The sequence below is a fragment of the Anser brachyrhynchus genome (genome assembly GCF_964034855.1).
Source record: "Anser brachyrhynchus genome assembly, chromosome: 7".
In the NCBI taxonomy this organism is placed as follows: Eukaryota; Metazoa; Chordata; class Aves; order Anseriformes; family Anatidae; genus Anser; species Anser brachyrhynchus.
The window spans coordinates 17,461,248-17,488,050 of record NC_137701.1 but is presented as its reverse complement, the minus strand read 5'-3'; the positions used below and the strand labels follow the sequence as shown (position 1 = coordinate 17,488,050).

Sequence of the window (26,803 nt, the reverse complement as noted above, 5' to 3'; positions counted from 1 at the left end):
TGCCATATCCTTTATTTTCACTGTACAAATTCATTAGATAAGGCATCTGAAAGTGACAAAAAATAATGCTGTACAACTATCAACCCCCCCTAAATTTAGCCAGAGGATTACAAAGACCAGAATAATGAAATTCTGTAGCCATTTCCATACCTGAGCAGCATCTTCTTCACATTTAAATAACTGTACCATCTGAAGCATCTTCAGTCGTCGCACATCTACCATATCCTCACACCTTTAACAGTAGCACACATATACATAGCAGACAAAATACACTCTGAGTTTGACAATAATGTTTTCAAGGAGCAACATTAAAATGCAAGTGTTCATGGAAAGGTGACCAAAGCATTTTTGTGCTGCTTAGAATGATCAAAATAAATACTGTCTGCCATAATAATAAGAAACAAGTAAGCAATAAAAAGAACTGAGCACTATAACCCACAGACATCATCATCTTAACGAGTCCAGACATGGTTATGCTACAGAAAGTAATGCCAGCAGTAGATACATGACCTTCCAGATTCCTTACCCTGTTGCACTGGTGAGATTTGCAGGCCAGAGGCTTTCATGGCTAAGACAGACTTTTTCCTGCTGAAGTATTTAGGCAAAAGCTGTCTTGAACCTGCCATAACTGTGACTTGTTCTGTCAGCTGGTGACAAAGCTTTATTGGTGAATAAAATGTAAAACTGTTTAAAATCACAGTATAATTTTTTTTAAGCTAAAGATTGCAGCAATTGAACCCTTATGATTCTAATTCATATAAAAACTAATTCCAATTCTCTTGCTCTGAATTAAGAACATTTCGCAGTTTTGTGTAGCTAGAATTAACAAGTATTGAAAGCCATTTTCCTTCAACAGAATGACCCTTCTACTTCAATTTCAGAGCCTAAGTAGACAGCAAGATTCAGACTCCTGCCTCACACAGCAAATCAAATCACTAATGTCAACAACAGTTAGCACTATAAACAAATGCTGAAGACCGCATGCACATCTCTCTTTTTCAAACTAGTTGCAAACATAAGCACTTCCAAAGAACAGTTCATTATAATCCTGTGTTTTGTTAAGTGCCTTGCAGTGCTGTAATGCTTACAAAAACTAATTTTTTTGCTCTAATAACGCAGGGAAAGAGTTTGTGTGTTCTGAAAGCGTAAATAAGGCAGAAAAACGTCCCTAGAAATACACATTACACTACTTGTATGTATATGTAAATAAGAAACATTCCACTGAATTTGAGGAAAATGAAATGTCAGAAAATAGTACTGAACGTTATGGTGCCCTTCTGTATTTTTCAGTGGACAATGGCAATTTGGTAATTAAATTAATTAAAGTAATTAAAAAGGTTTTTATCCAATTATAACTTAAGACAATTTTGTTTTCCATCTAAGTAAAGTCGCACTGATTCTTTTGCAAATAAGTGTCAGAAGGCAGAAATAAATTACATTAATTTCCCAGCCACTTATTTTCTATTTCTCTCTACAAACATCTTTTTGATGAGAAAAGACTACCGTTAAACCCTGTTCTCTTGTATGTACTTAACCAAGAAACCTCTCGTGTTATGATAAAAAGTATTACATGGCTGGTTAAGCTTATCTTGTTAGCTGGAATAAGCTATCCAGATTAGTTACATGAACCTAATAAAAATTTAATTTCCCATTCTAAAATTCAAATTCCCATTTTTCACCATCTGAAGGATACTACAATGATAAACTAATAAAATGTACAGATTCTATTCAGTCTTGATTTGAATTTCATTTAGTTTCACTTGATATATTGCAATATTACATAAAAAAATCTAGTTCACAAACTGAACACAAAAGCAAGTAAAGTTCCAACAATCACTACAACAAGTACAAGAAGCTATGGTTAACCTAGGGCAACTGGGTTAAGATTATGGATACTGACAATTAAGTCAGATTCAGAATGTGCCAGAATGAGAGTTTCTGCTAGTTTTGAAACCTTGTCAAGTTAAACACATTCATGAGATTATAAGATCCTTGCTGAATCTGAAGTATAAAGACTGAAACAGAGAAGACGTGAGCTAAAACAATGTCCTACAACATGTAGGACATTACAGGCATGTAATGTAACTGACTTCAGAGAGTTGAGGCAGCATTTAAAGACCTATTTAATCATATAGGCATAGCAGATGCTTAGGAAAGAGCATCCAAACAGATTAAGTATACAGCAATATTTTACAGTAACGCAAGTGTGCTTGCTTCCAGCAATTCCCAGTCCATTGACTTCGAGGCACAAGCTGCATCTATATTTAAAGACCTTTGATATGTTTATCCTCCCACCATTTGTCCAAACTCTTCCTAAAACTAGTTAAGCTTAAACTTGTGGCAAAGAGTTCCACAGCTTATTTACATACTTAATTACCAGCTTTAGTTTTCAGTGTTTAAGCCAGTTCCATTTGATGCCTTCAGCTTTTGTACTGAAAGAGGCAATGAAAAAAAAAAAACTATCCCTATCTTTTCCTTGGCTCACTCTTTCTTGCAGACCTTTATCTTACTTTTTGTCTCCCTTCCAGGCTGAAGATCCTCGGTTTAATCATTCATTATCTGAAAGCCATTTCATACCTTTGTCTAAGCATTTTATTGCTTTTTTTTTTGTCCTCTGACTTCCTAGATTTCTATATCCCTTCTGAGAAGACGGACAAGAATTATAGAATGCTTAAAACACAAATGCACCACACACCTATACAGTGGCACCAAGATGTTTTTAGTTTTCAACTCCTTTGCTAATAATAATTAGCATTCTACTTGCTTCTCATAGTATGACAAAACACTTTTTTGAAAAAATTCTCCAACTTTCATCTCCTGAGGTAGCAGCTAGTTCAGAGTCCATCACTACATATATCAAGTTTTTCCCTTTCCTATGTACTTTACTTTTCTTACTTCTGAATTCCAACTGCTGTTTTACTGCAGTGACGCCAGGTCCTCTAAAACTTTGTGCAGTTGGCCCTCTAAACAACAGTGCTGTGCAAGTAAACAGGATTCAGAGGACATACTTAAAACAGGATGTTCTTTAAGTGCTATCAAAATATGTAGTTCCTTACACTGAGTTCCCTAAGAAAACAATTTGTGTTTAGAAGTAATTCCTAAAATGATCAACTTCACACGCATTAAACCTCATTGCTCCCTAGCTGCCCCTCTTTGTTCAACCATTATCCGCAAAGTTCAGGCACTTTCTATGGAGAGTACTTTATTGTCTCAGGTGTTACAATAGTAATGATGAGCATCATCATCTGATTCTCTCAGACTGGGGATAGAACAGAACGCAGTAATATAGCCAATCCACAGTACTATTATATCGTAAAAAAAAAAAATCAATTGAAAGTTTGGATGAAGTGAGCGGTGTCAAAATCCATCCTTCTCACAATTCTCCACAGCATTTTCCTCTACTGAAATTTCATCCCCCACCCTATCTTTTTCCAAAATTTACATAAAACACCAAACATGTTTTGAAAGCTGAACACTGTGCTTCCCTTTTGCTGGTCGGGGGGACAGAGCTAAAAGGGTAGAGGTTGGGGAAAGAAAGGAGAAAATCTGGAACATTACCACCGCATACTTTTAGAGCCACGATCACTACTGTAGTATTGGTACATTGGTGTTATTATCTCAAACAGATAACGTTTAGAAGCTCTCCTGCATCTGTTCCATAACTGCATATAAAAGGAATGTGTAATTCTTGAACATTTATGAGTATAGGAAAGCATTCAAATTCTCCCAACAAATACTGAAATGCAAAGGTGCCTGGATTTAGGAATATGCTCCAGTAGACCAGACATGGAAACTTGTTTTTTTTAAAAATATATTATGAAGAGTATAAATTGCAATATATCTCTTAACTGAAAATAAAGCAAAATGGTCTCTCTAAAAAGAGATTTTTTAGGATGACTTTTTAAAAAGAGATTTTTTTATAAGAGATGATTTTTTAAAAAGAGATATTTTAAGATGATTTATCAGTACATGAAAATCTTAGTGACTCTAACTGTTATTACCTTTGTTTTCTAAGCTGCATATCTTCCATCACTCCTTGGATGTGGTCCACATTTTCTTTGTTTTCAATAGTCACATCTTTTCCATAGGCCCAGGATGCCTGATTAGATATCTGATCAAGAAGACTTTGACCTTTCTCACGCAAGCCTTGCAGGCCTAAGTCTAAAGAAAAAAAGAAAAAAGAAAAAGTAAAAAGCAAAAATTTAACTTTCACATTTGTTATTTCTTCCCCCAAGTCAAGAGAAGAAATGAAATAGAAACTCTGAGATGAGTGGCTGGAAAGTGAAAAGGACATTACTACATCTATTTCTCTACTCTTTCCAACTTTTAAGTTTGCACAAGTATTCTTCCAGATGAAAAAAGAGCTAAGTCTTCACTATTTTATGATCTAGCAGATAAAAAGAAAAGGAATAAAAGCTGACAGTGAGTGTTAAATTTTCAGCATACAAAAAGCTAATTAACATCTTTCATCCACACAGTTGCACAATACCCGTAATGTTCATCACTGCTAGGCAGTTGTAACCTAAACATTCCACCATGGCAGAAGTTAGTATTTTCTAATGCATCTGATATGGTTGATACATTTTTCAATACTGAAATACACCGTTACAATCTGCTGTCACATTTATTATTTGGCAGGTCTACTATTCATTCTCCTAAAGGAATATCTGTTTTATGCATAAGACACTGTTAAAGTCTAAGCATAATTATTTCTACCATATGCAATTTTGCTTTACAATTCTTCTTCCACATAAGCTTGACAGTGTAACAAGCTTAAGTGTTGCATTTATTAACATACACATTCCAAAACACTGCAAAATACTTGTTAGAAACAATCATTCTAAAACCGAGTGGAAGACAATCTTAAGTCATTAAAGGTCAGTTCTTGGAACAAAAAGGGGACAATTTAAGCATTATATTCTCAAGGTATTAAGAACGATTAGTGGGAAAAAAAGTCTGTTAACAGATGAAATGCATAGTAATGGTATATAACCAATATATAAATTACAAGTAAAACATTTAAAAGACAACTCCAGAACACTTCCCAGACTAGACAGCACCAGCAAGTCAAAGGTAGTTAGGTGGAATTTTACTCAGCTAGAAATCTGAAGAGACAGATACTCCTTTGTCTGCTGTCCTTTTTAGAAGGGATTTGGGGGGCAAGGACACTTTTTTCCTGTAATGCATTCATCAGAATGTATCCGTCTGAAATGCAGGAATATTATGCTTACCAACGCTCTTCAATTTCTCTTCCAGTAGTTTTAAAGTTTGTTGAATTGATGCTCCATCTGCTGGTGCTACGTCTACACACAACATTCCTAGTAAGCCATCCAATTGCTGAGACAACTAAAACAAAAAACAAATATCGCTGTTTATAAAGAAGTTTGGGGCTTGAGATGCTTGGGTCTGCAATCTACTTCCTAAATGGGAATCTGTCATTTCAGAAGTGTCTTTTCACATCTTTAGGAAATCAATTCAAGATGAGAGACAAATGTCCCACCTGCTTATAAAATTCCAAAAGCATACATCCCTAGACGGGGGAAAAAAAGCCAAGATTGTTTAAACAACTATAGAAAAGGAATAAATATCAATTTTAAAAAGAAACTATGAAGAGTATATCCAATACTCTTTAAAATGAGAATATATCATCGTGGTACAGGTAATGCACATGATTTTAATAAAAAAGCAAGAGCAAAACTACATATATTTTTTTAATTACTAGCCATTCCGTTTCAAATGCTATTGAAATTTAAGATATATCGTAATGAACTTTTCTCCCAAAAATGGGAAATTCATCTTCCCAGTGTTTCAATCAGTAAACGAAGACTTAGGCCATTTTCCAAGTGACATTCTATGTCTTCCCTCTTAATGTACTGAAAGCTTACACTACTACAGTAATAACACATTGACAGGTGAACCTGTGAAAAGTTAGGAAGAACAACTTACATCTTGGGCAACACTGTGAAATTCAAGTGCTGCTTGTAATAGATTCTGCCTGAATTCCAGCTGACTGGCCTGCCGGTAACACACATCACTCAGCTGTTGCTGTAATGCTTTTAATTCCACAAGGTCCTCCTCGTCCCCTGCATTTAGAAGAGCTGCAATCTGCTGATTAAGCTCAACATAAACAGCAAACCACTCCTACAGACAAAAAAAATACTATTAAAATAATACCAAACATTTTTCTCTTAATATGGCATGCATCTAACTGCAGATTAATAAATAATCAGATTTTAAAATGATTTTATTACAGCTTACACTATAATTATGAAATCTCACAGGAGAGGAGAACTTTTGTAGTTTTAAATCAACTCAAAAAGTGCTTAGAACATTTTAAATAATACATGTACTGCAATATAAAAAATGGTGTACAAAGATGGGAAAATTACAAACCATAAGCAGCATAGTTACTAGCTCCCAGCACAAACTCCCACTCGAACTACTTTACTGAACCAACAGAAGAATTCCACCATTTTAAAACAAACTTCTAATTCTTACATGTCTATAGTGCTCTACTGAATAAAGCAATTTTTGACGAGTGGTAAGCCATTCCAAAGGGTGTTCAAAAAGACTATCTAGATGTTACTTTCAGTGACAATTGAAACCAGAAGTAGTTTTCCTAAACCTTTAGAAAAAAGGTACTACTGTTCACAAAGTGAAAGTAATCATCATCTTCTAAATATAACGGGCTTTCCGTATATAGAAACTTCCAAATGACCCTTCTTTCTTATTTAAGGAAAACTTTATACTACTGAATTCAAAATGTGTAGACTTCATTTTCAAGTGCTTTGATTACTGAATGCATACACAGGAGTTAATTAACGTTGTCATGGTGGTATATTTGCAAAAGAAAGTACTTCAAATATTTAACAATTCCAGGAGATTTAAAAATTACTTGATATGTCAAGATCACATTCACATCTTGCATTATTTAGATGCCTAAAAAATAAAACGTTTGCCCGACAGCTTTTATTTTAGCCTGCAGTAAAATGACATTCAAATGCCCTATGCATTTCTAACAACATTGAACAGCACCATCTATTGGCCTAAAATATCTGAATGTATTAGTATTCTTGTCAATCTCCAGTGAGGATGTTTGTCTTTTTTTTTTTTTTTTTAAGTTATGCCTTCAGCTTTTGCTTCATTTATTTACAAAGCATGTAAACTATAGAATAAAAATATTCATGTTCTTGGTGTTTGTTTTTTTTTTTTTTTCTTTTTACCCAAAGCTCTCTCTACCATCTGCTCACAGGAAGAAAGAATATAAGAAGATGCAATGAGGAAAAAAAAGTCACAAAAAAGTTAAATTGGCAATCAACCAAAATTTTAAGAGCAGAATAAATCTTTCATCTACCCCAGAAGAGCCAGCTAGGATGACATAATACTGAAAAATCTTCCATCATCCCACTTGTGCTATAGATACATAGATACACAAGCTCATTAAAACTCAGTTTACACATCATAACTCGTTATTACCTTTAGATATTGAACATACAAATCAAGCTTACCAAGCATGACAAATCAAATATAATATGGCAAGTCAAACAAAAAATCTAGGTCGACAATTAATTTTCATCATTAAAGAAAGTAAAATGATTGCAGTAATTGATTTTCAGCAAGCTATCAGTGCAACTAAGAGACTGGTAAACCATACAACATGGTTTATAATATAATGTCTAATTAATAATTATATAATATTTATTTATAATTAAATTATATAATATTTATAATATAATTACCAATAAAATGTGTATTTCTGATATTTTCCACTGGGGACATATAGAAGATGCTCATGAGACCTCAACCATGTAAAAAATACTCAAAAATAACAGCTCAAGTATACTGCCCATTAATAAAACAGGCAGGAAATGAGGATACCTCCAAACAAAACAAATACCCTATTTTTTTTTCCACTTTCAAAGTAAACTGAAGCAGAAAAGGCTACTTTGATAACAAATCTAACAAGATAAGAAATTTTGTTTGCATCTTTGGAATTGTCTTTAAAATACAAGCAACATAATCAGCAATAAATGAAAAAGAAAAGATGAATGAAAAAGAAAACAAGCTGTCAAATCAATTTTTAGGAGAGAAAATACCCAGCTATTATGAGATGTTTAGAAATCACAGAAAAAGGCCAACCACATTCCATTGCTGTTTTCAAAAAACTGTTTTAATTTATAAACAGGAATCCTAATAATTACTGTTGGTATAAAAATGGAAAGTAACTTTTCCGTTTCTACAAAATCCTGCCTGAACCAGAGAACCAGGAAATGTTTGGCATTTTCTGTGCCTTACAGCGATGAGCAAGCTATAGGTCATATTGTAAACTTCATTGGGATTTCACTGACTTCAAAGACTGTATTTAGCCACAGCTAAAGCATAGTTCTCTATGCTACAGACAGTGAGAACAAAGTCTATTCTAACTCGTTTTCTCTTGTTAGTCTGAAGTGCTAGTACGATTAAAAGGTTTTCACAATTATTTTTGTCAATAAAGAATGCAGTTGAATTTTTTTTTTTAAATTAGGATTCTAAGCGTAAGATGGTTTAAACTTCAGAAGATACTGTTTTTCAACATAGAACATTGCTCAAAGAGCTTAAAGCAATGAAAACACAAAGGAGATGAGATCACTTGACCAAAACAGACAAATACCTACAATGCACGCTTCTTCATCTGAGCAACAAAAGCATAGTAAAGATGTAGCCAACAGAAGCAAAGTAGTCTAAGGCACAGTTATTAACTTATTAACAGAAGTTATTAACAGATTATTAACTTATTCACCCAAGAAATACAGGATTTCTCAGCCCTTGCCTGCCCAACTAGAGGCAGGGATGAAAAAAATTCACTCCACCTGTTCTACATGAAACCTTAAAAAAATGCTTTACCATAATAAAACAAAAAAAAAATCATAAATAGAAATAATTTTTCTACACTGGAAAACAAAATAAATAACATCTACATACAGTGAACATAAGTTCCTAAATTGCTTAAGTAGTAAACCATAAGATCATTCACTATCCAAAATTTCTAGGTACTCTAACCAAAAAACATTGCATGTAACTGCAAGCACTTAGAATTGTTTTGCTACTTGAAAAGACAGTGGAAGTCTCACACTGTGCTGACTCTCAATCTCTTCATGCTTCTGTTGCAATGCTTGTGAAGCTCTAATTGAGTCGCCTATTCCCCACTGGGTCCTTAGCTGTTCTGATCCAGGTCCTTCAAGCCAATTGACTACCTGTAATTAAGATAAAGATGACAAAGAACAAAACAGCAGATCAATTACATGAAAACTGGTATAAAAATAATTCTAACATAAGCAGAAATATATTTATATATATCTTGTTAAATCCATTCATATCTTCAAAAGTATTATGTAGAAGTTACTTTTCATTAACCTTAGCCTGTCAGCTCGCAAAGACTGGTGTCACTTCATATCTGTCAATAACAAGTTAAAACACGATTTTCTTGATAACGACACTTAAACAAGATATTTTTTTTAAACTGAATTGCAATGCAGAGCTGTATTCAACCTCACACCTGAGAGTTTTCTCCCAATTTTGTTGAATATCTTAACACACAAGTACATCATACGTATTTATTCCAAAATCAAAATTTATACTTTTAGTATTTTAGATGTTTATTTCGTTCAACTTGCTCCATTCAAACTACATAAGCCTCTTACAGAGTTTTAATGGCATCATTTTATTGGATCTGCCCTGGCAGAACTCTGCAGGGTCCTGGTGATAGAGTTTTGGATTATGACATGAGATTTTATTATTATTAAAACTATTCTCATTTTTGCTAATATTATTTAAATTAAAGCAGAGCATCTCAAATTTATACACATCTGAATTACCACATTATACCTTAAGGGAAAACAAAGCTTTAAATTTCTAGGAAGTATACAGCCATAATGAAACCAAGAAAGTCTCTTACTACTGAGTCCTGAAGTAAGGAAATCTGTGAATACCCCCATATTTTGAACTTTAATGAAAGAGCATTGAAAGCCAGCTTCTTCTTTGGTTAGGCTTTGGAATGGGTTGCCCAGGGAGGTGGTGGGGTCACCACCCCTGGGGGTGTTTAAGCAAAGGTTGGATGTGGCACTTAGGGACATGTTTAGTGGGTAATGTTGGTGGAAGGAGGATGGTTGGACCAGATGACCTTGGAGGTCTTTTCCAACTTTAATGATTCCATGATTCTATGATTTTTTACTGCATCTTTTGTTTAAACAAAGACAACAGAACAGATCCAAAGTTTTTCAGGAAAAATACAGTAACAGTGCAACACCGTAACTATAAAGATAAATGAAACACCCAGGAGACAACTGGACAATTTTTCTAGTGCTGCTAGGCCGCTTGGTAACAGTAAGCAAGAAGAGCCATCATCCTTACCGAAGGTAATTCAATTCACTCCATGCTTATTCATTATGTCTGTGGTTTCCCCCCCAGCCTCCTTCTTATAAGCAGCATCATTTCAGAACACACAATATTTGTTCCAAAAGCATCCTGGGGTTTCCCTACTTTTATCACTTCTAGTAAACCTCAGTTGTCATATAAAGACTCTACTGCTCTTGATTTTTTTCTTCTGTTTCAAGATTAACCTTGTGGTGTGCTCACCATCTCTGCTGTGCCTTGTTAAATATGGTAGGAACCTGAACTGGAGGCGCGTAGATGACTTACTGTAACTTCAGTATGGTAAGGGCAGCTCACATATGGAAACCATGGTTTGGGTTCACACCAGCAACATGTGCAAGACCACTGCTTAGCAGTCTCCACTCTGACCAAGGCCACCACTTCATTTCAAACTACTGCTTAGCAGAGCATGTGAACATCCTTGTGTGACAAATATTTGATCTGAGAAGAGTCACCGAGGGAGCTGGAGTACGGCAGCAATGTTATTTTTGTAAAATATATACTTTTAATTGTTAATGACTAGAGATGCAATTGTAATGAAAATAACAGGAAATCAAAACAGAAAAAATTAGCAACACAGCAAGTAACTTTTCTCTGTACACACTCATTCCAACTGAAAATACTGCAAGCATGTTATACCGTAAGTTGTTTGTTTTGACAAAATAAATTCCACTTCAGTTTACCTCCAACAGTCCATCATTACCTTCTTTACTTTTCTCTATTAGATCAATTTTTTCCCCACAAGCCAAAAAGAAACTACATCAGTTTATAGATTTAGTAATTTTTAGTTTGTATAACATTTAGAGAGCTTTAAAATGCACTTTATAAAACAGATTAATTCAGTAAAATATTAAAGCACATTCTTGCTGTGTACCGAGACTGTTCACTTACTATGCAGCATCCGTAGTGTAGACAGAAAAAAGAAAAGACTATTTCTAATAAAAATATTGCAAAATGAGGCTGATGCCGCAGTAAACAAGTTATTTAAATGCATTAACAATGGCAGTTGGCCAAGCTAGTTATAAATTTCTTTTTTCAATCAGCACATCTTGTTCAGCCACTATAACTTTACCACAGGGAATAAAATTCTCATCACCCCATTATATACACTGCCATGCTAATGCGTTCTATACAGTACAAAGGGTGAACCCTTTGCATATTTTTTTTTTTATTTCCAACTCAAAATATCAGAAGATTACTTTATTTTTCACTATGATCTGAATGACTACACAAGTGAAAAAGATTCCTCTCAGTAGATTAATATTTTTACTCCTAGAAATAAAAACAAGATTGATTAGTTTTTATCTTCCCATACCTGGAACACTGAAGTTTTTGAAGTTTTGATTTGCACTTGCCGTGCTTTAGAAATGTCAGTGTGTAAAGGTTAAGAGCAATATCCATTCCATTTTCTGCATGGTCAAGCTTCACAGAAGCTTAAAAACATAAATCTAATTTCAAGTAACAAACACTTGAGAAATAATCAAAGAAATTGAATTAATTTATCTCTACTGAGACTATGCTGATAAAATATTGAAAGTGCCAATTACAAGCCTGTTTCCGAAGGACCAGATCAACTCATTATGACCTTTAACACACAATTGATTAGGAAGATTTCTGTTCATTCTGGTCAGAGTAACCTCAAAATACAGTGTTAAAAATCACTTCAACTTAGTTAAACCATCAAGCATTAGACAAATAAAGGAATAAATGATGGCTTACCTTCAGTAACAGGAACTTTCAGTAACAGTAACAGATGTGTCAGGGAAGTTTTCCAACTCTCAAGCAAAACTACAGTCAACTGTGTCTCATTTGTCAATGTTCTTTCTTTTGCTAATATGTCAGGTTTCTACCCTCTAACAACGTAAGAGTACGTTGTCACAGACAAAGGGACAATGTGAAGGTTCTTCAACGTGGGGGTGAAAGCAGGTTGAGCTGAGCTCTGCATTCTTACCACCCCCACGTATCAGAGGAATCTTTAGAAAGTCCCTCCTAGTAGCCAAAACATAAAGCATCCAGTCAAACTAGCATGCTGCAGTTTCAGGAGTGAAAGGAATCATGAAGAATAGCAAGAAGCTCCTCGTCTGATTCTTAGTTTTGCAGAGAACACAGTCTGGAATTTGAGCTCAAGCCTTCTTCCCCACCTTATTCAAGAACAACTTCATCCTTACCTGCATTACCTTCTGCTGAATCTCCTCTAGTTGAGTTCTCTTGCTACGTTGCCTACAGACTTCCTGGTAGCGGGTATATTGCTCTCGCAGGGAGTCTAGTAGCTTCATGACCTGTGGCTGAGCAAGTAGTTCATCATCCATTGGAGACCATGATACTCCTCCATCTGAACCATTAAATCGACGCTGTTGTAGCTCAGATAGCAACTCATGGCCTTTAAAGGAATGTATAATGGTATGGTTAATTTGGATACGAAACAAGCACACAAATGATGAGTCAGCAAATGTACTTTTAGACCACCCAGCAGTACATTTCCATAGCTAATCTTTCATACATTGTACACATTTAATGATGTCATTTTATTAACATGCAGAGCACAAGGCAGTCTGCAGGGCTGTATCAGTCATAAAATAGGGCAGAAATGTGGTATATTTAAGACATATAACAGATAACATGAATTTAACATTCACTGACAGTAATATTAATATAAGAAAACACTTGCAAAGCACAATGCTGAGTCAGAAACAACTGTAAGTGTTCTGGTTTACTTCAAAATATCGTATAGCATCCAAAGTATTTCTCTTATACAATTTGTATTCTTAGAATAAATGAACAATCTAAAAGCACTAACAAATTAAACATATCACTTCTGTTAGCTAACAAGATTTTATAACATGCACATAAGTTTCTATGAAAGCGTGTAGCTGAATCCAAAGTATTTTGATTAAAAATATTTTCTCAGTGGCCTCATGTTTTAATTTGTGCTTTTAAGCACCATGTTATGCTACAGAATCCCAGCAGTATAAAGACTGTCATATATATGAAAATAGCATGGTTGGCTAGTTAACCTTCCAATTAAACTGTTCAAAGAATGTAAGTTATTGTTAAGTTGTGGTAAAATTTTCTGCATATAAATACTATACTACTAGTCAACTCAGATAACCTATTTGTACTCCCAAAAGCTTGATGAACAAGTTAACAAATAAAACAGTGTTTGGTCAGTAAAGAAGTGTTGACGTACAAGTAAAAATCTGCCAATCCCACATCAGCCATTCAGGTCTTAAAATGGTAACATGCCAGTTCACCAAAACAAGCAAACAACAAAAAAAAAGACACCAGAAAAAAAAGACACCAGAATAGTAATTACAGTACCTCGAGAAAAATGCAGAAAAATAGACTCTAAATTCAACCAGTATCATCGAGACAATCAAAATGCCAAAGGCTTTGGAGATTGCAGCAAGCAATTACTCTGCATTTCTTATTGTGAGATGAACGTACCTTAAGAATTCAAATACATTTTGCCATGCTATGGAAATAAACATCCTTTATTCCATCTTATAAAACACTACAAGGCACAGATAGCTGCACGGCAAGCAGTGTAAGGTTTTTACAAGTCAGTTATACTAGGATAATTTTGATTTTTACTGTATTTTTTCAGCAGTAAATAATTAATATTTTCAAGGTAAAAACTTTTTTTTAAAAACTAGATTCTTATTAAACTAAGAACTACAGTTTTTATTTTGATTTGGAGCCTGTGAAAGCAACAGTACTTATTACGGAAGACAAGGTTTTTATTTAAAACCCTAGAACATCACCCCAACAAATTTTACCATTTTTCCTTGTTTTCATTTGGTTTGTTCATATTTGCATTTATGAGACAGAAAACTAATCAGGGAATTTTTTTTTTTATTCTCTTTCAATATAGTGGAGCTGACAAAAAAAGAAAGTGAAGTTATCTGTGAGGAACTCCCATGACTTGATAAAAGTTAATAAATTTTAAAAGCTCCAACATTTTTTTATGCAATAATTAAGAAAATAGACAATGCTTCCAAACTTCCTTGGGAGCCACCTATTCAACAAATTGAAATGTTTTTTCCAAACATCTTACCATTAGAGGATATATAATTAGACTAAAATCTACTGACAGTGTCTACAGACACTTTGTATTTTAAAAGCTTTAAAGACTCCAGAAAGGAACTGTGATGTCACTTTTTAACTCAAACAATATTCTTCCGCATCTAAATAAGCTAAAACTTTGCAAAGAGTGCATGCAAAGTCAGCAGTTCTCTGTAGCATATATTACATGACTCACACATTACATTGTAGGAAGCTGTAAGGATTTTGAGCACTCCTCAGACTCTGATCACCATCTTAACATGGTTCATTACTTAATACTCTACAAAGGCACAAACCTTTAAGCAAATTTCTACTCCAAATCAACAGTGCCACTGTGCTTTATGGTGAATAAGAAATCCACCTGAAAAAAACATTTTGTTCAAAGAAAATTAATTGTTTAAGGTTCAAGGGAGATTCCAAGCAGTGAAGAGTCAGAAAACTGTGTTTCACTTTTTCAGATAGTCAACTCAGAACAAGGCTGATGCAAATTATCTGAATTGTGTAGGAAAACGCTATTTGTGTTGTAGCCATTTGACAGCTACTGAGATTAATTCATTACATAAGGCCAACATATTAGATTCATCTAGAAGCAATGTATTCTCAAATTAAACCTATTAATTTATGGTAACACTGTGAAAATGGTATCAGCACTACTAAAACCTATTTTAAACAGACAAGTATCATTTGGAGTTCTTCCATGTATTTGCTAAGATTTCTTTTTTAACCTAAAGATTACATTAACTGGTAAGTTTATTACACTGAGATGTTCGTTAAGATAGTTATCGTGCCCTCTGTGCTTTCATGCGGGGCATGAAAATGAATAATGAACTTTATTAACCAACATGATCATTTTTCAACTTACCTGTCTGCAGTACCATCTCAGGATCAACTGATGGAAGGAAGTTCAAATCTACTGATCTTGAATAAAGTAATAAACACGTTATTAATCATTCATTTCTAATACAGTAGCACTACAAGGCTTCAACCAACACCGGAGCTACCACAAAGCATTAAGAGACTCTATGTTACTTTCCTCCACACCTCTCCTTCCTTCACACCCCAAAGAACTAACATATTATATACAACAAAATAGGTAAAGAACAGATCAAGTGACAGCTGCATTCATAGCTTACAGAACTGCATAACAGTGGCAGCAGCTTTGTTCTTAAATGTGGCCTGCCAGCAGGGATAACTGAACAAGATCATAGCCCCACCAGCTTGTGCACTGTCTGTCGTAAGAGACTTCCAACAAAGTATAAAACTGAAATACAAATATCCTGCATCCCAGCCTAATACCTTAACTGAACAGGCTCTTTGCAAATCTATACAAAGAGCTATCATTTATCAAAGTCACAGGAAATAACCGAAAACATCAGCTTGCCTTTGACATTGTTTAGAGATGTATTGTAATACACTCGTTAAAAAAATCTTAGAGTCCTTTAGTTTCTTTTGGAGCCTGTTTACATCTGGTACACAACTACTTATTAGAAAGCAAAGTACTGGGAGTAAATCCCTCTCCCCCATCTTGATTCTAAGTATCAGTAAAAGCAGCCAGTCATAAAATTCTCACTTTCTGTACTCATTTTTATCAAACCAGAAGTGCAGCTATACGCAATCAATAGCCAAGCGAGCATCCATATATCACAAATTTTGTAGTCTGTATTTTAAACTTTGAAAATTTCCTTACATATTTTGTATGACATTTAAGACATTATTGCATTTTCAATATCATTTTGAATTCCAATGCAATTTTATATCGAAAACATTAATTTCAAGAAGCTAACCACACACCTCTCTTTTTCTTGAGTTCCTTTATCACTTCCATTGTTAATTAGAGCAAGCTCATCTAGTAAGGATGTTGATTCTTTTGTGAATTTTTCAAATACCTAAATAAAACATGTTTTACATTTAGAAAAACAATTTTAAGTGACAGTATTTGAAGGCATCACTACAAATTTATCCACTAGTTCTGATAATATACTTCAACCTTCATATTGTTGCCCAGCATTCAGATGGCACAGTAAAAATAGCAGAAAATAAAAAGGGTTGTTCATGGAACACTTAGGAGCACTAAGATTCCTCAGAGAAATAAGAAATAGAACACTGAATATAACAAAGAAGGGCTGAATTCTAAAACACTCACAAATCTTTGGATTTTTGCAAAACCTGTAAGCCCTTGTGGTCATATATATTCCACCATTTCATTTAAGCCTCAATCTTTAAGTAAATCGTAACAATAATGCTGAATGAAGATGTTACAAAAACATCTGACAGCTCACTTGAACGGATTAAAATAACCAACTTTGTGAAGATGACAGTTTTTCATTGCTACAAATAAGAGCTATAGCGTAACAAATAACTGATATAAAAGAAGGAGTAGTTATAAATTAAAAAATACTCCTAATCAGTTTCTTCAAATGTAGGAGTATGTATAGATAGCAGGGCCTGTTTAGTCAGACATTGGGTACTGCTCACATGACCCCTCTAGAACAGAGTTTTAACAGAACCGGACACGATCTGGTACCAGAACTGATATAGGCAGTAACTTTCAGGTCTTTCTCATGTTCATAATTTATTAATTCATGGTCTAGAGCTGAAGTTTCCTTAACCGATGTAGGACCAGTTAAATTTCAGGAAAAAACAAGAAGGACAAGAGGTGGACAGCTCTTAAATCCTAATTTATAAGAGAGTGGTTTATAAAACAAAAATCCACAGAACTAAAATGTATAAAACAGAAGTCCCAGCTACAGTGGAAATACTGTGCTTATCAACTCTGTGAACGTAAGAAGTAGTAAGCAGAAGCCAGATTTGTATATACCAGACAAAAAAAATGAAAGACGAAGATATTAAATATCCCTGCCCCACCCTCTGCCCTAACATGTGCCCAGACTCTCTTGGTTTCAGGAAAAGCAGAAACAAGCTGCCTTGCCCTAGCCTACACACACATACTGCTCCTCATGAAAGTCCAATAGAAAAAAGCTGCACAGTAGATTGTCCTTCTGCCCTCAGGTCTGAACACTTATATCTCAATTTGCTAAGATCCAGATGGGGAAAAAAGTATAGCCCTCAGATTTTTTTCAGGGGAAGTTCTATTATGAGATTGGCTGCATGGTACTTTTGGAGGCTTTGGGCAGTTGGAGTTGGAAAGCACTGTGGAGAATCTGTGTCCAGAATCCCACCTATAGACCCTAGAGGGGGATACACATTTGAAGAACACATTGCACAGGAGAACAGTTTCTTTCAAGATCAAATGTTGTATTGAAGATTCAAGTAACTGGAAAACAAATACCAGTGGAGAACTGATGAGAAACGTTCTGCAGTGCTATGTGCACCTACAGTCGCTGTAACAATTTATGTGTATTAATGATTTAGGGGCATATTTGCTCCTAGACGTTTACTGCATCCCTGTATCCAACAGCACTGACAGAGATTTCAGTGTAGGGCAGCTTAAAGACAGGCTCTCAGTCCACAGGAACTGCGGCATAAGAAAACTTTAAAACACCTGCAGAGTCCAAGTATTTCCTCCTTGCTTGGGATTTCTCCTATGAGTAGGCAAAAAGTTTCCCTTTGCAGCCACTATACCATTCATTCAGGCTCTTCTAGAGTGATGATCTAAGAGAGCTTCAGTAAGGAACACGCTAGTTCAATAAATTGATTACATTAGCTTAATCACCCCCTTGAGTAAAATCCAGTGTTAGTAATTATGTATATTCATCCATTTGAATTGCAATACTATGCATAGGAAAAAATCTACACACTTAGCAGTTCCTACACAAATAAAAATTCATAGATCAAGAATGAGACATTTGAAAGAAAGAGGAAACTAACCAGCCTCTTATTCAACCAATCCATGTGATCATAGGTGAGAGTTCCTCCAAAATCTTCTGTTAGTTGGCATGGTTCAATATACCGAGTCAGTTTGTTAGCAGATACTAGAATAACCTGCAACAATAGAAGAAATTTTAGGTACAGGTGTAGGCAATGTTTATACTTAAGTACTTGACAAGCTGTGCAAAGTGTCCAGAAGTACTGACCAGAACTTCTCTGTGATTCACAAGAAGGGACCCTCTTACTGCTAAACACTTATATCAATTATGACTGGTTGCAGTTAACTGGGACCTAAACCAGGCATGTAGTTTTGATACGCAGCCTACATCTCATGCATAATCCTTTAACAGAACCACCTGTACCACCTTGTCTATGTACAGCAGGAGAAATAAACATGGTTCCTGGCTGTTTTCTTTGTGGTAATTGATGCTTCTTAAGCCATACTTCACATGATCTATTTTTAGTGAACTTAGTAGCAGGATATCACTCTGCAAAGTACTTAGAAGTGTTTGCACTATTCTCTTGCAGTAAAAGTATTTGCAGTACACTCTTGCAGTCCTTTATGCCGCTCAAGTTAAGCGCCTCTATTTACTGTGCAAATGTGCTGAACATATTTATAGTTTAAGTAATTTTTACATTCTGTTTCCATGCCTCTCAGTTAATAAAAAAAAGAAAATTAATTTACTCATTCGGGACATTTCAGAAGTGAAACTAATGTAAATAAGGTAGCTGGTTCATACCACTGAAATACCACTTCTAAAAAAAAGAAAACTGCCTCAATAAACGGATAGACTGCACTGAGACTGCTTATGTCTGAGTATTTTATTGAAATACTTTAAGGGAGGGCTAAGACCAGGGGATATGCTTTACAAACTTGTTCCATGGAGACATTAAAAAAAAAAAATCTTTTCTAGCAAAGCAAAACCTTCATGTAACAAATATTAGCAACATGAGATAAAAATCTTTCTCCCCACCCACCCCCCACAAGTAAGATTTGATCGAAGAACACAAATTTCACTTGCATCTTATTAGCAAGATCTTGAAGATGACAAAATTTCAAATAGTAAGCCTTGTTGTAACTTATGATGTTGCTCCAAAAAAATACTTATTCTCTACAGTTCAAAAACTTTGAGCTAACGGAGTTATTGACTTATCTCAGACAACTGCAGTAAGCCTGTTTGAAAACTTCAAAAAAAGGAAAGCAATCATTTGAAATTTTGATGAAATGGAAGCGGAAGGGAGGTTCCTCAACAGAATTTAGCTCTTGTACTGAATTAGACTAGTGACAGTGTTAATGTTAACTCCCTCCATTTGCTTTACATTAATAACTTTCTCTGCATTACTCTTTTAGTTAGCTACCACAGATCTCTACTTGAACATGGACTGAGAGGCAAGGAAAAAAAAAGGTTGAAAACTGGAAGGTGTGATGTTGTAGAACAGATAAGACCCTTCTCAAAGACACACTAATAGAATATTGTCTTAGACTGCCTTTACTTATTATTCTAGACAATTCTATTGTAAGGTCAGCACTTAGAGCATACAAACTGTTACCATCAGATCCCTAAAACTTTTTCAAAATCTGATCACAGTAATTGTCTTTGACCTTCTGTGAAAATTAATGGCAGATCACCACATTCTGCCAATTTTTTCTTTATGAATTAGCGTTCTATCCTCTTTGCATCCGAATTTCACGATTTAACATAAAGAACACAAAGAACATCTTCATTAATTTCTTTCCTCTGTGAAGACTGCCATTCTCTGTGATGGCTTCTCATTGCTATCATCTCTATTGCCAGCTCTGAATATTGGTTAAGACACAGGTATAAACGAAGACAATTTACAATTATAAATAGAAGTATCCCACTGTTTGCTTGCAACTGGACTGATTTTTCTTTTCCAAAGTGATCTTATTAGGTTGGCTTTAGAATTTTTTTATTTTTTTTTCAATCTCAAGCAAAAGCCTTTGGACAGCAGACTATAATGTCAACAGCTTAAATCTCCTAAGGGAAAAATGAATAGGTCTGGACAGATGGCAAAACAGGGTCTTTCAAAGACTGGGAAAAGTACTACCTGTTGAATCCTTAAGTCTTTGCTTCCCTTCCCACTCGGCCCACCCCTTCTGACAAAGTGACAGCTAGTAAGGTGACTGGTAACAGGTTTCAAATGTGTCCCATTTGGTACTGATCAGAGCTTACCACCATCTGTACTTACTTCTTTTTATAACCTAGAAGAGTGGTAACACCTCTCATCATTGTTCTACTCTAATCGACAATACTGGCCTGCCAAAACATTGTTAAAGCCTTTTCAGAAATAATACAGACAATTGTTTGGGGAAAAGTAGAAGTGCTGTATTTTATTCCTCTGGACACTACAGTTATTGTTTTCTAGTAGCATGATTTTGATTGATGCAACAGTGCCATTAACGCTAATCTCTAATAATGCAAGAGCTCTGAATACTGTTTGTACAAAGCTGACCTCTCCCTCTACGTCATTTCCATTTTTTTCCCCAACTGTTTTCATCAACTGTCTGCAACCAGATGGAGGCAGATGTCAAAATCAGCAAAGGAAACTTCTGAATATTCAATAGGACATGCAAAAGGATCCCCCCAAATGATAAAAACATCCATGTACGCTTCCTTTAGGGAATAAAAAAGCTCCTTAATACAAATGTCATATATCCATTTGTGGTAAAGTCCATGAAAACTATAAATTCTGGTGCTTCAGCATTAAAACAATAAACTTCTTAGTAGAGATGGTTGCTTCGGTTGCTTTCTTAATGCTCATCTCAGATGTGCTACAAACAATTGACTAGCATATAACAGGTGGACATCACCTACTCATCTCTTTTTGCTCTGGTAATCTTGTTTGTGATGAAACAAGCTATGACTGAGCTGCTACACACTGAACTTCAAGACAGAAACCCTGACTACCCCTCCTTGCCAGTCCCCTCAAGGGATTTAGGTGAAGGTAAACAGACATCTGTGAAACCCAGGAGAACACGACTGTATCTTAAAGTCACAATATTACCACAGTTGGAACCACTTCCAGCCCTTAACTTCAGGCACTTAATTACCTTTATTACCTTTATTAACAAACACCTAGCTGTCCGAAACACAGACAGGGCTTTCAGGGGTTCTTTGCATTGCTCTGTTGTATTTGGGCTACTTTCAAAGGAAAGTGTCTTTAGGGAACTACTTGAAAATATGATCTTATTCTGTAAGATAAACATCCTGAAGACAAAGATGTATGATTTCCTTACTTATAAGGCTCTAAAGCACATTACAAGAATGAAAATGAAGTAATGCAATGAAAAAAAAAATGAAAAAATAAAGAGGTTGGCCACTTGACTGAAAATCAGAACCCATGCCATCTGTTCCACTCCTTCACACCACTTTGACATGCAGGAATTGTTTCTAAAAAAAGAAACGAAGCCATTTATTTTACGTAAAGTCTGATAAAAGACTTAAGAGAACAAAAATCATACGAATTAACAGTGTTTTATCTGGATGATAGTCTCTTTCCTAATATAGGACTATATTACTTATTAGTTACATAACCTTTAGCTGCCAATTTCCAAGTCTCATTTTCCCTGAACTAGCTTTTCTACAGGAGTATTCAAGAACGTTATAACCTTACCATCTGAGAGAATTTACCAGTGTAAGATAAGGCTGCAAAAAATCTTTTCTTTTCAACCTCTTTCACAAAAAAAAAAAGATGCTTTCATAGTGCCTCGTACAAAACAAGCAGGCATTTTAGTATTTGGCAAACACAGCAAACCTGTCCTAGTTCAAACAAGATTAGCTTCAAAAACAGTTGGAAAGATTGATGATATGGGTAATTTTCTAAAAATAGGGAAAACTGAAGTTTCCATTAACTTCCCAAAAAGATAAAAAATGGAACTGATAACATTAGTGTGTAACCTCTTGTACACACTCTGCCTCATGAGGTAATACTATCAGCTTATTTTTGGAAAGCTGAAAGACCCTGTAACCTTTGTTGCTAATGTCAGAAAAAAATCAAAGTTGAGAGAGGCATTCGGCGGCAATAAGATGTTCTGCAAAATGGTAACTACTCATTTGGTGACACTATACAACAATGCATCTCTACAATCTACTACAAAAGTCATGAACAAAATTCACACTAAACACTGCAGCAATTTTTAGGTCAAAACATCAGCCAAATGTACCATACAGTTTTATCCTCTTGCTGAGGAAAATATTTCTAATTTGAAATTACTACATTTAATATTATTTCCAAGTAGAAAACCCGAAAACAGTGGTTCATTAAGGATACACAATGAGCATCTAAAATAAAACTATTTTAAGATTATTCATTTGCATCCAATTATTCTAGTATTCCAAAAATAGTATTTCTGACTGAAGAAGACAAAACTCTACATACCTCAAAGCCAAGTCTATCTTTTTCTTTCCAAAAACAGAAGTGTGTAACCTTCTTATCCCAAAACTCATCTGGCTTTACTACACAAACAAGTGATACTTCAGCTGGAACAACATTCTGTAAAAAAAATTGGGGTGAGAGGGGGAAGAAACTAGTAAAACATTCAAGATTTAGCTTTCTTGTTCCACAGAACTGAATTCCATTTGAGTGTCGCTATCTATTCAAAAACTTACATTTGCAGATAGAAATTAAACAAATTTTTCTGCATCTATGTCCCATGTTGGCTCCATCATACTTAATATTAGATTGCATTAAACTGCATAGCAAAAAAGTGTCAGAACTAAAAAGAAAATCTAACCTCTTTACTCCCAGTCCTGAAGTCCAACCACTAGTCCATGCTGTACTAATACAGAAAAACATGAATGATTGGCTTCACTAAAATTGCAGTATGAAAGTCAGTAGTCCAAGTTCTCTCCTCTGTTTCAGTGTGCTGTATCTTGCATTTTCTTTGACCACTGAGACCAGAAAATAACCTACACTGTTTAGCAGAAATAAGACTTTTTCATTACCCCACCGTTCTGAAGAGATAAAATAATATATTATTATGAACTTCTCTAGCTGGGAATTAGCACTTTTTTCCCTCTCTATTTTGAATAGCATCCAGGATATAATTTGACTGAAACTATTACATGCAACAAAATTAACTACTACACTCAATTTCAATGGAAGCCAATTAGTACAGCATATTGCATCAAAGCCTACTTAGATGCACTACCAGTGCCAACTGTCCCCTGCAGACATTCCTACTACTCATAGTTGTTGATGTCAGGAGCATACTTCTGTATTCTTTAAATTAAAACTCTGTTTTAGAAAAAAATCTACAATCTCATGTTTTGAGCTGGTAATGAACTTGACACTCACTTGAGGGAAGAAATCATTCCCTTTTCAGATTGTTTCTTCCTGTACAGAACACATTCTGTGATTGTAAAAGGCCATAAATTGTCTCTCGCTATTAAGAAATTACTACCTCTACAGTAAAACAGTTATTAGGTTTACATCTATAGAACTAATCTGTCAACCATGAACGTATAAAAATTGATTTACCTGCAGCATTAACACAACTGTCTTCACCACATTCCACTGAGATTTTCTGCCATCCACAATCACAGTAAATCCTCTAGCTTTGCATTTTTCACTAAAAAGAAGAAAAATGCTTAGAAAAAAGTAAAAAAATTCATCAACAAGTGTCAGACCACAATGACTTTGGATTTAAATATACTGGAAAATACAGCTATAAACTTTTTAATTATGATAATACTATTTACAAAACTTAGGTTTGCTCACTTAGGAGTAATTTTCAATTTTAATGCACAATTATTACAAATTACAATAGATACTACAAATTATAATTTCTCAGTAGCACTGAAGTGTATTTCACACTAATGAAAGTATATGTTTAAACTTTAGCATCTCTGGAAAGGTTTCATAACTACACCATAAACTTCACCACTTCACTATAAACTTCACAAAATCCTCAGAAAGACATGAAACTGGAAATCAACCTTTCCTATGAAAGGCAAAGGGATGCCAGTTTTCATGAGGTCACTGTGAATTGGCACAGACTTGAGGATACAGCTATATATCATTTGATGCACTTCCAAGCAGGAATTTATCTAAGCGTCCTTGAATTTCTTCCCTGAACAAGTTGCCTAAATGTTACAGTGCAAGGAAAGTCTCTACAAGGACAGAGGCTTTGCCTACAGATCTAGAAAACAGTATTTTAAACGGACATCTTTTCTAATTAGAAGGTTTGAGTCTGGGCATACTACGTACAAAAGCTCTACTTAAAATTCAGTTGCAAAGACAAGCAGAAATAGCTTTTGAATTTTTAAGTACTGAATGAGAAAAAAACAGTAAAAACTTTCCTTGCTCTCAGTACATTAACACAAGCAGATGGCAAGCTCATTCCTAACTGAAGCAGGCAGCAAGGTGCCCAACAAGAACAGCTCGGAGTTCAAAGGTGGCAGCAACCCCTGGATATGACCATCAGCACAGCAGCAGCCAGAAGAGGCCAGGGAAAGATGTTTGTATTTTTTAGCATTAGTTACCACATTAGATAGAAAAACTTCAACCTGAGAAATCATATCTGGCAAAGTTGTAAGTAACTAAAAAAACATGACATTTACATGAGGTAGAAAAGCACTGTACAGTCTCTTTAGTGACCAGGCTCTCAAACCTGTAATTATAAAACAAAACCATTTCTCCTTAGCTTACAAAAAGCAACATAACTTTCTTGTAACAGTAAGCATTATGTTTCACATGTCTATTCAGGAAAATGTTAATTACAAAGTTGGCTGCCAATCCCTAACTCGTTTTGATTTTGCTTAAGGAACCTGTAAAATCAAATGTGATTTTCCTGGAAGCACTCTGAAAAAAAAAAAACAGTAATCACACCTTGTGCATGCAATGTTTATTCAGAATGAACTCAAAGACTGACTACCAGTACTTTCAAGAACAAGATGAATAGTGGCACTATAACATCTTGAAGTATTGCAGGTATCCATACCTGTTCTCTACAACTACTAAATCCATTCCAAAAAAAAAAAATCAAATCCAAAAGTGAACTACTACTTATGAAATGTTCAGCAACCGATCAAACAAATGCTCATATGAAAATTTAAGAAAAAATAAAACTCGGTGATTTGAACTACAGTACAGAGAACACAACAAAGCAAGCAACCTTTTACCAGCACAGGCAATAGGATAACACTGCTGCTTTTGCTTTTCTTATATTCTCAATAGGGCTCTAATTTTCAATAGCATCAAAGCAAAGTGTAACAGGTGACTTGAAACTTTAGAAAAGTGCTTTCTGAAGATCTAGGAGTGTTACTCACACCCAGAATGTTACCCAAGACACTAAACGGTTATGCCTCTTAAATTTGGAAACAACTATCCACTAATGCTAAAAAACCTGCCTTACAAAACAGTTACAATTATAATATATAGCATGCTCAACTAAATTCAAAGTTAAACATACTAGGTTACCTTATAGATAGAACTTGGGGGGAAAAAAGTAACATTAATGTTTCTTGGACAGCTATCCAGGGTTGGGACAACATTAATTCCTACAACCCTCCTTTTCAAACACTGTTCAGCAACTCTTTCCAGAACACAAAAGGCATGAGCTTAGGCCAAAAAGTACACACTTCCCACTAACCAAACAAAATGCAAACAAAAATGACAATGATCTTTCCATACTGCCACCATAAAAGAGGTCATTTTTTCCACATGACTGAAAAACAGAACATTCAAAGTGGTAACACAACTTTTCTTTCAAACAGATTTCCCAGTTTGTACAGAGTACAAAGAGTGCTTTGGTTGAATTTTCAGACAGTTATTTTTACGCTAATATATGTAAAAACATACACCAGGATGAGCCTGCAGAATAATTAATGCTTGCGAGAACAACAATGCCTGCATCTGTTCCATAAACGTGGCCAAGTCCTTAAGTCAATGAGATGACTTGCATGGATGACAATTTGGGATTTTCATGACTTTAAAAAAGACAAGCTCTTTGAAAAACCCTAAAGCTTCCACAGCTAAAATGCTGTTCAACATACACATTTTGATGTTTTATCTATAAACATACTGAACTTATTCTTTGACACTCTCTCCCTAACCAGAACTTTTTTTTTCCAACAACCTTAACTGCAAAAAGAAGTTGGACTTTTAACCATGTTTTTAACACATTTGCAGATTCCAATAAACAAAGTGCACTAAACATTCTTCAGTTATTCTTATTTCCAAAAAAACATACTTAAAGGGATACAAACAAACATTTAGTTGATGGGCTTCTTTCTTTTTTAGATAAATACAACACAACTATAAAGACCAGTCTCTACATTTTAAGAAATAAAATGCAGCTAAGCTAGGGCCAAAAACTGTCATTATAAATTTACAGAGTTACATGAGCAGAACATAATTATTTTACAGTGAGGACTGAACAACAAAACACTCAAGTCGTAATTCAGCACATTTAAGCGGTATCAACTTTAAACACTTGAGTAAACTCATTAACTTCCGTGAGATTTTATCTATTTTTAAA

The 26,803-nt window shown here is 34.9% G+C and overlaps 1 protein-coding gene across 6 annotated transcripts in view; it reads right to left on the bottom strand.

Annotated features, from left to right (window-relative positions):
* Positions 1–26,803, bottom strand: part of SESTD1 (SEC14 and spectrin domain containing 1) — a 53,839-nt gene that overhangs the window by 6,175 nt on the left and 20,861 nt on the right. For 4 of the 6 annotated variants that reach the window (XM_080600579.1, XM_080600577.1, XM_080600575.1 and 1 more), the window contains 11 exons: positions 23,803–23,893; positions 22,702–22,815; positions 18,301–18,414; positions 16,264–16,358; positions 15,335–15,390; positions 12,579–12,790; positions 9,111–9,233; positions 5,947–6,141; positions 5,232–5,346; positions 4,002–4,161; positions 151–232 (listed from right to left, as the gene is read on the bottom strand). In XM_080600579.1, coding sequence (XP_080456705.1) covers positions 151–232; positions 4,002–4,161; positions 5,232–5,346; positions 5,947–6,141; positions 9,111–9,233; positions 12,579–12,790; positions 15,335–15,390; positions 16,264–16,358; positions 18,301–18,414; positions 22,702–22,815; positions 23,803–23,893 — 1,357 coding nt within the window. The remainder of the gene's footprint in view (positions 1–150; positions 233–4,001; positions 4,162–5,231; positions 5,347–5,946; positions 6,142–9,110; positions 9,234–12,578; positions 12,791–15,334; positions 15,391–16,263; positions 16,359–18,300; positions 18,415–22,701; positions 22,816–23,802; positions 23,894–26,803) is intronic. The other 2 variants (XM_080600578.1, XM_080600574.1) reach the window with 1 other exon arrangement.